The 14,993-nt window shown below is 42.4% G+C and overlaps 1 protein-coding gene across 1 annotated transcript in view; it reads right to left on the minus strand.

Moving 5' to 3' along the window:
- Positions 1-7,006: 7,006 nt before the first annotated feature.
- The window catches only part of ZCRB1 (zinc finger CCHC-type and RNA binding motif containing 1), a 33,298-nt gene continuing 25,311 nt past the window's right edge, over positions 7,007-14,993 (minus strand). Inside the window, exons 4-8 of the mRNA XM_073619938.1 lie at positions 14,753-14,864; positions 14,562-14,669; positions 14,258-14,367; positions 14,095-14,170; positions 7,007-7,257 (exon numbers count right to left, since the gene is read on the minus strand). Of these exons, the coding sequence (XP_073476039.1) occupies positions 7,126-7,257; positions 14,095-14,170; positions 14,258-14,367; positions 14,562-14,669; positions 14,753-14,864 (538 nt within the window). The 3' untranslated portion in view covers positions 7,007-7,125. The remainder of the gene's footprint in view (positions 7,258-14,094; positions 14,171-14,257; positions 14,368-14,561; positions 14,670-14,752; positions 14,865-14,993) is intronic.

The following is a 14,993-nucleotide window of genomic DNA, read 5'->3' on the forward strand; positions in this document are numbered from 1 at the left end:
TACTTTTAAGATATGCTGCGTCCCACAATTATTTTTGGTTCAACCAATGTTTTTACCGACAGGACCGTGGAGTCGCGATGGGGGCTAAATATGCCCCCAGTCTTGCGAACCTGTTTATGGCCCTGTGGGAGGAGGATGTCGTCCATGTTTGCCAGAGGCCCCAGCTCAAGCTGTGGGCTAGGTACATTGACGACATCCTCCTCCTTTGGGATGGGAACCGCAATGATCTTGACCTCTTTATGGAGGAACTTAACCAGAATAATAGGGGCATTGTACTTAATTTCGAGGCTAGCCAATCTAATGTTCAATTTTTAGACCTCAATATTACCATACAGGACGACCAGTTTATGACCTCTACGTTTTTTAAGAAAACGGATCGTAACTCCTATATCCCTCTAAGTAGTTGCCACCATAGGTCTTGGCTTCGGTCTATACCTAAAAGTCAATTCATGCGACTTAAACGCAACTGTTCCGACGACTCCCAGTTTTTACAACAGGCCGGAATTTTGATCAATAGGTTTGTGGAAAAGGGGTACACCAGAGAATCTCTGACTCATGCTTTGGAGGGGGTAAAAGCTATAGATAGGAGACAACTTCTGAGCGAGAGGGTGGTTCCCAGAGAGAATTCTGTTACTTTGCCCTTTATTACCACCTATTCTATCCAACATGATAACATTAAAAGCCTGTTCAATAAACAGTGGCACTTATTGGCCAATGACCCCATCCTAAAAGGGGTTATCCCAGACAAGCCACAAGTGATTTTTAAGGGAGCACCATCCCTTAGGAATAGATTAGCCCCGAATGCTCTTGATCCCCCCGTTAGGGGTATTCAAGGCCTTTTTGATAACCTGAAAGGGTACTACAAATGTGGGAGGTGTCGGGTCTGTAGGCTAAATTCTGTGCCATCTAGACGTACCCTTAAATTTACCTCCTCCAGTACACAAGAGGAGCATGACATAAAACCCTTTATCACCTGTACCACAGAGGGGGTCGTCTACCTACTACAGTGCCCTTGTGGCCTACAATATGTGGGTAGGACTAGACGACCCCTTTCTGTTCGTTTGAATGAACATATTACCAACATTATTAATGGCTTTCCTAAACACTCTGTTTCAAAGCATTATTTGGTTTCTCATAACAAAGATCCCTCTAAAACTTTGTTTTTAGGGATCGATAGGTATCGGCCTCACTGGAGGGGGAGTTCCCTGACTAGGAGCATTTCTAAACTTGAGATGCTGTGGATACATAAAATCAGGTGTTACGTCCCACATGGACTTAATGTCGATACTGATACCAATGCCTTTATTGACAACTCATAATAAAAAAACCCCCTGGTTTAGTCCATTGGTTCTACTATTGACTAATAACCACTGGTGTATATATCACTATTAGCTTATACCTCCCTTTAGAGTTTTTTTGGGTTGTTATATATCCCAATGAGGCTGGTTCTGGTGTTTATGTATTTTCCTTATACCCTGACCCCTTATATCTCACTTGTTTGATTCAAGCTCTCTTTGGGTTGGTTCACATCCCAATGGGGCTGGTTCTGGTGTTTGTGCACTTACCATAAGCTCTGTCCCCAATTCCACGTGATGTGGGTTCTATGCCATCCACCATGTTTATAATATATTTTTGTGTTTTTATTTTTGCTTTTCATATGTATTTATTTAATAATAATGGAGTACTGTTTATTATTTCCAAATTGTTTGGTATATAAGGCTGAGAAATCATCTTTCCCTCCGGCTGTGCTATCTAGAATTTTGTCCCTTTGTGGTGCCCCCTGATTATGCCAACACTAATTGGATCAATCATCATATTCATTGATCTTGGCGTTTTGGCTGTGCCCGGGTGTGCCCCTTACCGGGAGTGAGTTGGGCCCTCGTAAAACCAATTCAATGAATTTAATCTAAATTTAAGTCTGATTTAATCTAAATTGGCATCCGTTTCCATATGTGATACGGGTGAGTTTATTTGGTTTCTCTTTGTCTTTTCCTTTTTCCCCTTTCCATTCCCATCAATTTACAATGTTTACCACACTAACTAAATTGGTATCCGTAATAATAATATGGGATCCCTTAGTTAAGATGGCGTTCCTATATCTTCCGCCCTTACTCGGCGGAGCGCAAGGTGATTTCCGGCCTTTGTCGATTTCGAGGCTTGGTTATATCTGTTTGCTACATATGAGCGACACGTCAGTGCGTCGCCCGTGCCCCAGACGACGTCAGAAGTGTGACGAAACGTACGTCGGGCGTGCTGACGTGCCGTATCCACCGTCTGTAGGACGGGTGTTCGTGCTAGCCGGCCGGCTTTCCATGCTGTTTTTTACTCTACACACTGTAAGTGTATTTTTAATGTCTTTTAAATAAATATCCATCCAGGATTATGCTATGTTGCTCTTCCTTCTTTTTTGGGGCATTGTTTGTGAGAACAACTCTAGGTTATGGGCATAGCCCTCTCTGCATCCTGGTCTCTTTTGTGGAGGATAGTGAGCCATCCACGGTCTGAGGAAGTGTCTAAACTGTGTTCCCATCTCACTAAAGGCCCCGACCGGGTTAAGGTCACAAGCTTTTTAAGCTTGCCATTTGGTAAGCGCCCATTTTATTCGTAACACTGTGGTGTGGTGAAGGTCCATCCAGCCCCATCTGTTTTTGCCTATAAGGGACTCAGTTGTCCGGTTTATCCATTGCACCTTTGAAGATTTTCTTCCATTTATTGGACTTTATTTTGTCACTTGATTGTTTATGAGCTTTATTTATCACTATTCACTACTTGAGATTCTACCTACATTATTTAAATCATAGCGCTGCTTCTTTTTGTTTATTTATTTGTTTATAATCTGTAGGACTTTCCTGCCAAAGGCTAGGTCCTGATGCGGGAGCACCTTTATAATGCTTGATGAAGAGGTCTTGTCTCAACCAAGTGGCAGCTCTGCAAATTTGTTCCACAGATGTTCCTGTTCTTTCCGCCCAAGCTGTAGCCAAAGACGATAGAATTTGATTCCCTTCTGCCTTGTAGAAAAACACTTGTAGTCTTCAAAACAACTTGCTAAGGCAGACCATAAAAACAAAATGGGAAAACAGTACTCACTGGAATCCAATCTGCTCCTGTAAGCAGCCTTAATCTCCAGTCTGTCCCTACTTATTGCCTTGCAACTTCTTGTGGTCAGCTGTTCGGCTATCCAAAGCGAGGGGGCCAGCCCTCAATAAGGGTCATGACCTCTAAAATGCACCAGTCTTATGTGACCACTAGGGCCAGATCTAGACTGTCTGATGTGGAGGTGCAGTAAAAAATGTCAGCAGGGTAGTGTACAGTGTGTTAGCAGGGGATTTACAGGAATTGGTGAGGCAGTGTACAGGAGGTCAGTGGGGCAGAGGACCAGGGTCAGTGCAGCCGAGGATAGGGGTCACCGCTGGAGAGGCAGAGGACAGGGTTCACCACTGGCAGGGCAAGACATGGGGATCACTGCTGGAGAGGCACAGTACAGGGATCACCTTAGGGAACTCGGCAGAGCTCCTTTCCCATCCCAGCACCGCACATGGCTCCTCCCCAAATTCCATACAGCTGAGATCACATCCCTGTACACACAGCCACGATCTGCCTGGCTGCTATGTTGCAGTTCTGACCTGTGAAATTCCCTGCCAGGAACGGCAGTGTAGCTGCAGTAGCCAACTACATCCTGTGCACATCATAGCTGTGTGTAAAGGAATGTGATCTCAGCTATATATGATATGGGGAGGAGAAGCTGTGTGATGGGATGGGAAAGAATCTCAGTGGTTGGGCACAGCATCCAGGGTGGGCAGAAGGCACAACTGATATTAGGGGGGTTGGGGTCGCGCATCCCTCCCAGCACCCCCCTAGATCTGGCCATGGTGTTCAGGATCCAGATCCGGAAGTGACATGCATCCTCAAGCCCCTTCCAGACTCTCAGCGGATGTGGTGTCATTCCTGAAGGTGAGGCCATGGCACCCCTGGTCGTAGACAGGTACCAGAACTGATGCCCACACCGGAAACAGTTACTGGACTCAACAGTGCCACCCGTGGAGCCATGTGGCACTCCACAAACTGACGCCAGAGCAATACAAGACCAGAGGAACACAAAAAAACATTTCAGACCTGCTCTCAACAAAAATCCAGGGGTGGCAGAATCCACACAAAGGAAAATGTTGGGGGCTTCAGGAGTCACCCCTAAACTCTTTTGGGGGTAACATCCTGAGAAAAAAGGCCCATGGCCAGAATGAAAAAGTGAAACAGCTCCGGCCTACCTCCAAACAGGCAACTGCAAGTCTGGGACCAGAGGAAGACCACTGAATAGAGAGATAACATTTCTGGAATTTCTGAAGCCATGAAAAAAAAAAAAATGGAAATTTTCGGAAAAATTTAAAAAAAAAATATAGTGTAGAGTAATTTTACAAATTGAAAGTCATTTTGTTGCACTGGGAATGTGAAATGCATTGTATATAAAAGTATAATGCTTTAAATAAAAGAAGTGCAGCTTTTTCGGTAATTAAACTAAACTTGTTTTAAAAAAAATTGTTTATTACAAATATTACAAAATAAAAAAAGGACGGTATATGTTAAGAACATGTCGCCTATACATAAGTTACAGTAACCCACCCCTTTCCCTCATAATTTAAAAGCTTCCTGCCAATATGTATTTTCAGTTATTGACAATGCTATCCAGAGGCATATATTGTTCTTGCAAGAGCTTGATGAATGTTCTCTTGATCTTCAGGTATCATTTTCTCTATAGATGAAGGCATTGTGTATTTTTGGGAGGCCGGTGGTTTGTAACACTTCCTTACTTGAATATGCTGCCGGTGAAGAAACACTTTGTGATGACCCAGAAGCAGCAGAAAGTGCGTTTCTGGAATGAGAACTCTTAAGGCAAAAGCCACTCGCACTTTCATTCTGGTCCTCATCATTTTATTCCATAAAATGATTTTTAATGTCTTTAGGGCATGTGTTTTCTCATCCTTGCAGCATTTGGAAAATAATATTCCTTCTCACAATATTTGCAAAATTACCGCTTTGTTCTTAGCAGAATTTGCACTGTGGAAAGGTTTTCAAACTCTAGCTGTTGGTCTCATTTTACCAAGAGTAGAAAAAAAAAAATCTATTTTAGAGACCAGACTATAAGGAAACCTTATGCTGTGATGTTGGAGAACATTAGTTATAAATTAAAGGTTATAAAGATGAACTAATTTGTTAGACATATTTACCCTCTCATCTGTCAATTAAGGTCTGAGAGGACAAAAACTACCATTTACTGTATCCGAACTGTAGGGAGGTACAAGGTACTGTATCCCAACACTTACCCAACTGTATGGAGGTACAAGATCGAGCACACAAGCAAACTAAACTTGAGCTTTTCCCCTGCAGTGTCCCCTAGTGTCAGAAATGCATATTTCTTTTGTTTGAGAGCTGTATTTAGAAGTACAGTGTTACTTGAACTGTATGCTAGGATTTGCTTGTCTTCAGCTGAGTAAACTTGCAATAATTTCAGACTTTACATACATTTTCAGAAATCTTTCATTAAGGTCTTCATGTTATAGAATTTGAATACCAATTTTTCTGAAAAAAGAACAAAAAACAGCTTTGAAAATAAATACTAAAAAAAAAAAAAAAAAAAAAAATAATAAATATAATATACTGTAACCTTTTTTTTTTTTCCAGGCCTTCACATCTCTACCACGGACACTAAAAATAATGTTATGTACTCCTGGATGGTAAGAAATGCACACTAAACTGAGGGATGAGAGGGGCTTTTTAATCTATTGGATTGAGAGTCAATCATCTCATGTGGCTGTCCTGGAAGATAATTGGGGAAAATATTGTTTTGGAGTGATGATGAAATTTTCATAGGAGAACACCTATCACTGCACCCTATTGAAAAGGCACCCCAAAGTCTGCATTCTGGAGTAATTACATGCATAGCAATTTCATGTATGTCATCATGGCTGTTCTTTTTCGCTTTTCTGCTGCTCATCCTGCCAGTAACACATCTTGTGCGAGGGTGAAAATATTTAAAGCGGAGTTTCACCCAAAAATGGAACTTCCGCTTTAAGGGAGGTGACCCCCTGACATGCCACATTTGGCATGCCATTTTTTTGGGGAGGGGGGAGCCGGGACCCTCACTTCCTCCGGGCGCACCGTGGCACCGGAAGGGAGATCACCTCTCCCCCCTTCCTCTCGGCAATCATCTGGGACACGTCACAGGTCCCAGATGATTGCCCAGCCAGCCACGGCACAGCTCGCGCATGCGCAGTGGAAGCCACAGCCGGGTGCCCACACTTACAATGCCAGCACCGCAGAGAGGAGGGGGAGACAAGCGGGGCTTCCCTCCCCCGCATCACTGGACCCTGGGACAGATAAGTGTCAGATTATTAAAAGTCAGCAGCTGCAGCATTTGTTGCTGCTGACTTTTATTTTTTTTTTTTTCAGCAGAGCTCCGCTTTAAGAGTATTGTAAATATGGGGAAACATCAGTTTTCCTTAGGACCAAGTGTGTTGAGACTATAGAATGCATCCATATCTCAATAACATATGTGGGGTATTCTGCAGTACTCAGTGGACAGCTCTGTGGGGTTACCTGGGATAAGACTGCTTGAGAAGCAGAGGTGACAGACAGCACTGAATTTCTTATTCAACAAGTATTTTTTGTACTTCCTGAATAGATATAACAAAATGCTAACAATATTATATGTATTCATCCAAACAAAAAAGGAGCAAAGTTCTTTGTTGGGATATACTGTACAGACACTTTAATATAATCCATATTACTGTTTCTAAATTTGGAGGATTATACAATACTGGGTAAAAAAAAAAAAAAAAAAAAAAAAAAAAAATAACAGACCAGAGTGTGATGTTGCCCACAAGAGCCAGATATTAGTTTTATAGGTGACATAGGAAATGTAAAAACTGAGCTATGTCCAATATCTAAAAAAAAAAAAAAAAAAAGGAAGCAAAGCAGACAGCAGTGTCATCCGTTAATAAATAACACCTAAGCAAAACAGCTAAAATGTAAAGAAATCTGCTTCTGTGCATAAAGTCATGTTCCACAAGGCCTATTTAATGCCAATGGTAGATTCCTTAGTAAAAACTATTTACACAATAAATGTACACCAGTTCAGTCACTCAGTTCTTCCTCATCACTGAAGTATGCACTCTTTTTTATTCTTGGTTTTCTTGAATCTTCAGATGTAGAGGCATCCCCTGTGGTCTGTCTGTATTTGTTTGTTTCTTCTTCTATTTTTGCTTGCTAAAATGAAGAGGGGAAAAAAAAAAAACTTGTGTGTTGTGGAAATTACGTACAAGCAATGGCGTGACATTACAGTATTAGGACGTGCAATTTAGTCAAACATGGAATTGGCCATTTAAATACACTGGGGATGCAACATACCTGTACATATCATGTAACTTTTATTCTAGCAATTACTATTGGCAGGAGTAGTCATTAGTACTACCTGTGTTCTGGAATTGCAAGTTCCTCAAACTGCAAATATACAGACCGCAATGGGTATGTGTATAGTGTCTATGTGGTTGTTGTGTTATTGGTGGCCTATACTTACCTGCCACCATTATTTTTCTAACCAAGAGTGGGATATTTTTGCTTTGGGCTCCTATCCCCAGTTGTTCTCGCTCTACTCCTGTGTCTGCACTGGCTGTTTTACACACACACACACACACACACACAAGATAGGACATATAACCACATATGTATCTGTGCTATTGTAATGTATTAACCATTTAAGATATTTCTTCATACTCTGTTGGTAATACATTATATTCATTTGTGTATTGTTGAATTTTGTCCAGCACAATACCATTCCATTCTGAGGAAGTGGACTATCTGTGAAAAAACTCAATCTTATGGAAAGCTGTCCCATCATTTACTAATTCTCTAACCACTTGACGACCGCCTCACGCCGATTTACGTCGGCAAGGTGGCACGGACAGGCAAAATCACGTACATATACGTGATTTGCCTTCCGCGGGTGGGGGGTCCGATCGGACCCCCCCCCGGTGCCCGAGGCGGTCGTCTTTTGTCCAGCGGCGATCAGAGGTGAGGGGGAGGCCATCCGTTCATGGTCCCCCCCCTCGCGATCTCCGCCGGCCAATCAGATCACTTCCTTTGCTGCTGTATGCTAAACAGCAGCAAAGGAAATGATGTCATCTCTCCTCGGCTCGGTATTCCGTTGCAGCGCCGAGGAGAGAAGACTTCACTGTGAGTGCACCAACACTACACAACACAGTAGAACATGCCAGGCACACAAAACACCCCGACCCCCCCCCCCCCCGATCGCCCCCCGATCCCCCCCCAATCACCCCCCCCCCCTCCCTGTCACAAACTGACACCAGCAGTTTTTTTGTTTTTTTTCTGATTACTGCATTGGTGTCAGTTTGTGACAGTTACAGTGTTGGGACAGTGAATATTAGCCCCCTTTAGGTCTAGGATACCCCCCTAACCCCCCCTAATAAAGTTTTAACCCCTTGATCACCCCCCGTCACCAGTGTCGCTAAGCGATCATTTTTCTGATCGCTGTATTAGTGTCGCTGGTGACGCTAGTTAGGGACCTAAATATTTAGGTTCGCCGTCAGCGTTTTATAGCGACAGGGACCCCCATATACTACCTAATAAATGTTTTAACCCCTTGATGCCCCCCTAGTTAACCCTTTCACCACTGATCACCGTATAAGTGTTACGGGTGACGCTGGTTAGTTTGTTTATTTTTTTTAGTGTCAGGGCACCCGCCGTTTATTACCGAATAAAGATTTAGCCCCCTGATCGCCCGGCGGTGATATGCGTCGCCCCAGGCAGCGTCAGATTAGCGCCAGTACCGCTAACACCCACGCACGCAGCATACGCCTCCCTTAGTGGTATAGTATCTGATCGGATCAATATCTGATCCGATCAGATCTATACTAGCGTCCCCAGCAGTTTAGGGTTCCCAAAAACACAGTGTTAGCGGGATCAGCCCAGATACCTGCTAGCACCTGCGTTTTGCCCCTCCGCCCAGCCCACCCAAGTGCAGTATCGATCGATCACTGTCACTTACAAAACACTAAACGCATAACTGCAGCGTTCGCAGAGTCAGGCCTGATCCCTGCGATCGCTAACATTTTTTTGGTAGCATTTTGGTGAACTGGCAAGCACCATCCCCAGGCAGCGTCAGGTTAGCGCCAGTAGCGCTAACACCCACGCACGCACCATACACCTCCCTTACTGGTATAGTATCTGAACGGATCAATATCTGATCCGATCAGATCTATACTAGCGTCCCCAGCAGTTTAGGGTTCCCAAAAACACAGTGTTAGCGGGATCAGCCCAGATACCTGCTAGCACCTGCATTTTGCCCCTCCGCCCGGCCCAGCCCAGCCCACCCAAGTGCAGTATCGATCGATCACTGTCACTTACAAAACACTAAACGTATAACTGCAGTGTTCGCAGAGTCAGGCCTGATCCCTGCGATCGCTAACAGTTTTTTTGGTAGCTTTTTATTGAACTGGCAAGCGCCAGCGGCCTAGTACACCCTGGTCGTAGTCAAACCAGCACTGCAGTAACACTTGGTGACGTGGCGAATCCCATAAGTGCAGTTCAAGCTGCTGAGGTGGCAAGCACAAGTAGTGTCCCGCTGCCACCAAGAAGACAAACACAGGCCCGTCGTGCCCATAGTGCCCTTCCTGCTGCATTCGCCAATCCTAATTGGGAACCCACCACTTCTGCAGCGCCCGTACTTCCCCCATTCACATCCCCAACCAAATGCAGTCGGCTGCATGAGAGGCATTTTCTTTATGTCCTCCCGAGTACCCCTACCCAACGAACCCCCAAAAAAGATGTCGTGTCTGCAGCAAGCGCGGATATAGGCGCGACACCTGCTATTATTGTCCCTCCTGTCCTGACAATCCTGGTCTTTGCATTGGTGAATGTTTTGAACGCTACCATTCATTAGTTGAGTATTAGCGTAGGGTACAGCATTGCACAGACTAGGCACACTTTCACAGGGTCTCCCAAGATGCCATCGCATTTTGAGAGACCCGAACCTGGAACCGGTTACAGTTATAAAAGTTAGTTACAAAAAAAGTGTAAAAAAAAAAAATATATAAAATAAAAAAAAATAGTTGTCGTTTTATTGTTCTCTCTCTCTCTCTTGTTCTGCTCTAATTAGCCTCTAGACTGCTTTTACAAGCCGTGGGAGGGAATGCCCCCCCCCCACCGTCTTCCGTGTTTTTCTCTGGCTCTCCTGTCTCAACAGGGAACCTGAGAATGCAGCCGGTGATTCAGCCAGCTGACCATAGAGCTGATCAGAGACCAGAGTGGCTCCAAACATCTCTATGGCCTAAGAAACCGGAAGCTACGAGCATTTTATGACTTAGATTTCGCCAGATGTAAATAGCGCCATTGGGAAATTGGGGAAGCATTTTATCACACCGATCTTGGTGTCATCAGATGCTTTGAGGGCAGAGGAGAGATCTAGGGTCTAATAGACCCCAATTTTTTCAAAAAAAGAGTACCTGTCACTACCTATTGCTATCATAGGGGATATTTACATTCCCCGAGATAACAATAAAAATGATTAAAAAAAAAAAAAAAAAAAAAAAAAAAAAATGAAAGGAACAGTTTAAAAATAAGATAAAAAAGCAAAGCACCCCTGTCGCCCCCTGCTCTCGCGCTAAGGCGAACGCAAGCGGCGGTCTGTCGTCAAACGTAAACAGCAATTGCACCATGCATGTGAGGTATCGCCGCGAAGGTCAGATCGAGGGCAGTAATTTTTGCAGTAGACCACCTCTGTAAATCTAAAGTGGTAACCTGTAAAGGCTTTTAAAAATGTATTTATTTTGTTGCCACTGCACGTTTGTGCGCAATTTTAAAGCATGTCATGTTTGGTATCCATGTACTCGGCCTAAGATCATCTTTTTTATTTCTTTAAACATTTGGGCAATATAGTGTGTTTTAGTGCATTAAAATTTAAAAAAGTGTGTTTTTCCCCCAAAAAATGCGTTTGAAAAATCGCTGCGCAAATACTGTGTGAAAAAAAAAAATGAAACACCCACCATTTTAATCTGTAGGGCATTTGCTTTAAAAAAATATATAATGTTTGGGGGTTCAAAGTAATTTTTTTGCAAAAAAAAATAACTTTTTCATGTAAACAAAAAGTGTCAGAAAGGGCTTTGTCTTCAAGTGGTTAGAAGAGTTGGTGATGTGTGACATAAGCTTCTAAATGTTGTGCATAAAATGCCAGGACAGTTCAAAACCCCCCCAAATGACCCCATTTTGGAAAGTAGACACCCCAAGCTATTTGCTGAGAGGCATGTCGAGTCCATGGAATATTTTATATTGCGACGCAAGTTGCGGGAAAGAGACAATTTTTTTTTTTTTTTTTTTTTTTTGCACAAAGTTGTCACTAAATGATATATTGCTCAAACACGCCATGGGAATATGTGAAATTACACCCCAAAATACATTCTGCTGCTTCTCCTGAGTACGTGGATACCACATGTGTGAGACTTTTTGGGAGCCTAGCCGCGTACGGGACCCCGAAAACCAAGCACCGCCTTCAGGATTTCTAAGGGTGAAAATTTTTGATTTCACTCTTCACTGCCTATCACAGTTTCGGAGGCCATGGAAAGCCCAGGTGGCACAAAACCCCCCCAAATGACCCCATTTTGGAAAGTAGACACCCCAAGCTATTTGCTGAGAGGTATAGTGAGTATTTTGCAGACCTCACTTTTTGTCACAAAGTTTTGAAAATTGAAAAAAGAAAAAAAAAAAAGTTTTTTCTTGTCTTTCTTCATTTTCAAAAACAAATGCGAGCCGCAAAATACTCACCATGCCTCTCAGCAAATAGCTTGGGGTGTCTACTTTCCAAAATGGGGTCATTTGGGGGGGTTTTGTGCCACCTGGGCATTCCATGGCCTCCGAAACTGCGATAGGCAGTGAAGAGTGAAATAAAAAATTTACACCCTTAGAAATCCTGAAGGCGGTGCTTGGTTTTCGGGGCCCCGTACGCGGATAAGCTCCCAAAAAGTCCCACACATGTGGTATCCCCATACTCAGGAGAAGCAGCTGAATGTATTTTGGGGTGCAATTCCACATAGGCCCATGGCCTGTGTGAGCAATATATCATTTAGTGACAACTTTTTGTAAATTTTTTTTTTTTTTTTTCATTATTCAATCACTTGGGACAAAAAAAATAAATATTCAATGGGTTCAACATGCCTCTCAGCAATTTCCTTGGGGTGTCTACTTTCCAAAATGGGGTCATTTGGGGGGGGGGGGGTTTGTACTGCCCTGCCATTTTAGCACCTCAAGAAATGACATAGGCAGTCATAAACTAAAAGCTGTGTAAATTACAGAAAATGTACCCTAGTTTGTAGACGCTATAACTTTTGCGCAAACCAATAAATATATGCTTATTGACATTTTTTTTACCAAAGACATGTGGCCGAATACATTTTGGCCTAAATGTATGACTAAAATTTAGTTTATTGGATTTTTTTTATAACAAAGTAGAAAATATCATTTTTTTTCAAAATTTTCGGTCTTTTTCCGTTTATAGCGCAAAAAATAAAAACTGCAGAGGTGATCAAATACCATCAAAAGAAAGCTCTATTTGTGGGAAGAAAAGGACGCAAATTTCGTTTGGGTACAGCATTGCATGACCGCGCAATTAGCAGTTAAAGCGATGCAGTGCCAAATTGGAAAAAGACCTCTGGTCCTTAGGCAGCATAATGGTCCGGGGCTCAAGTGGCTAAGCAACATATGCTGGGCTGCCAATTGCGTGGCTTTAAAAATGCAATGTATGTTTAGTTTGAAAAAGATACAGGCTCTCCATTTGGAATGGAATCAACTTAAATGTATTCATAAAATCTAACAACTTGTGATATTATAGGGCCATTATTGGTCCAAAAGGTTTCTAAATGATATTAATAATATTATAATTTAAAATTTGTGGCACCAGTAAAGTTCGCTCATTCGGTTCTTTTTTTTTTTTAGTGTCTTGTACACAAAACAGTAAATGTAATACACGAGAGTAGCTCATTATCATTTTATTGCCATGGGATGCAGCATTGAAGTGATACCTTTCTGAATATTTTAATCTATTAATAGAGCAAACTTGGATGACAAAGGGGATACAAAAAAGGGAAAATAATGTCAAAATTAGCTTCCTCATGCACATCTCATGCCACTGGCTTGGACAATTCTTCCCAAACTCTAAAGGCTGGTACACATGTCCCGAATACAAGCAGGTATCGGCTGGTTCAACAGAAACCATCCGACATTTAGCCAGTGTGCACATCAGGCTATCTGACAGAAGCTGGCCTAACGACTGCCTATTAAACAGGCATACTGGAAAACCAGCATCCAATCAATGCTGGAAACCAATGGCTGTAAGCGCTGAACATTGTGTTCTGGTGGGGGGAGTAGGTAAGAACACATCAGCACAGCAAGGGAGATCGCTGCATTAACATCACTTAGTAGGGCGACCTCTCAGGTTTTTTTTTTTTTTCAGCCGCTGGGTTAAACAATAAAAAAAAAAAAAAAAACTAAACTAAAAAACACTTCTAGTGTGTACCTAGCTTTAGACCCAGGTCCAAACAATAAATTAGGCTTTGATCAGACATACTGTATTGTATGCAGTTGTCCCCCTCTCACCTATACAGCAGTCATATATTCAGTTCACCTCCTCCCACCCTAGCATCTTTGCATAATCCGAAATGATGCTGACCAAAAGATTGACACAGAGCACAGGCAAAGATAGCAACTCACGTCTCCGGATTTCATGGCAGTGTACAATGTCACTCAAGAAGCATTGTAATGAATGACTACCACTATACCCACTTGCTGTAAAGCGTAGCAGCTTTATAGCAGTATGGACTAAACACTCCACCTAACAGTGGTTTAACTGGATGGGTATACCAGGCCTGGTGATGCTTAAAGCGGACCTTCAGCCTCCCGAGGACAATCCTGCCTGAGCTGGTCCTTCGACTTCCTCCTGTATTAAACTGTATTGTAACTGTACTGTCTGCCCTCATGTTGTAAAGCGCAGTGCAAACTGGTGGCACAATATAAATCCTGTATAATAACAACATGTACCTGGAAAGCTATTGCTTGACTAAGGCTGTCAAGAGCTGGATCTTCACCTTCTTCCTCACTCTGGTCCTCTTCAGGTCTGAAACGTAATGCGTTTCCTAAGTAAAATGCATGCGATGCAATATTTATAGTACATTTAGTCAAATGACATGATGAGAATACATACAGTTCTTCCACTTCAACTTCTTTCTTCCGTTTCCTCTTTTCCTTCTTCGGCGGAGGCTCACGATCACCTAGCATATTTTTGGGACATGCATAGCTCAAGTGACCTGTATCCTTTAGCACAAATTAAAAAAAAACATATTATATATATATATATATATATATATATATATATATATATATATATATATATATATATATATATATATATAAACATCATTACTGTAAGGATCTTTTAGAGCAGTGAACGCATGTTTTCTAAGTGAAAGCACGGCTTTAATATACTGTATGTTCAGGATTTTACTTACCCCACATTCATAACATCTGGACTTGTCAGTGTAATTTCGCCTCCGGATGAATTCTGCTGCTCTGCCATTGTCTACAGCAATGCTTGCTTTTAGTACTCTGCCAAACAGCTGCATGACAAGTACATATTTACAGTCTAGATCTCTGCAAGGCAATTAGCACTTGTATGTGGTAATATTATCCAGAAATTTACCTGTTTATTGTTTAATGCCCTAGAACAGTTTTGTGCACCTTCCTTATCTAAAAATAAGACAAATGCAACTCCTTTACTTCTCCGGGTTTCTTTGTCTTTCAAAATGGTGACTCTAAAAGATGGAGAAAAACACAAAAATTTGTGCGTTACAAATTAAGAGACTCGTTAGACATAGAGACAAGGCAAAGTTCAACTCCTGGGGACCCAATCTCTAAAACATGTCACTCTCTCTCAGTTTTTC

Source organism: Aquarana catesbeiana, linkage group LG03 (assembly GCF_042186555.1).
Source record: "Aquarana catesbeiana isolate 2022-GZ linkage group LG03, ASM4218655v1, whole genome shotgun sequence".
Classification (NCBI taxonomy): Eukaryota; Metazoa; Chordata; class Amphibia; order Anura; family Ranidae; genus Aquarana; species Aquarana catesbeiana.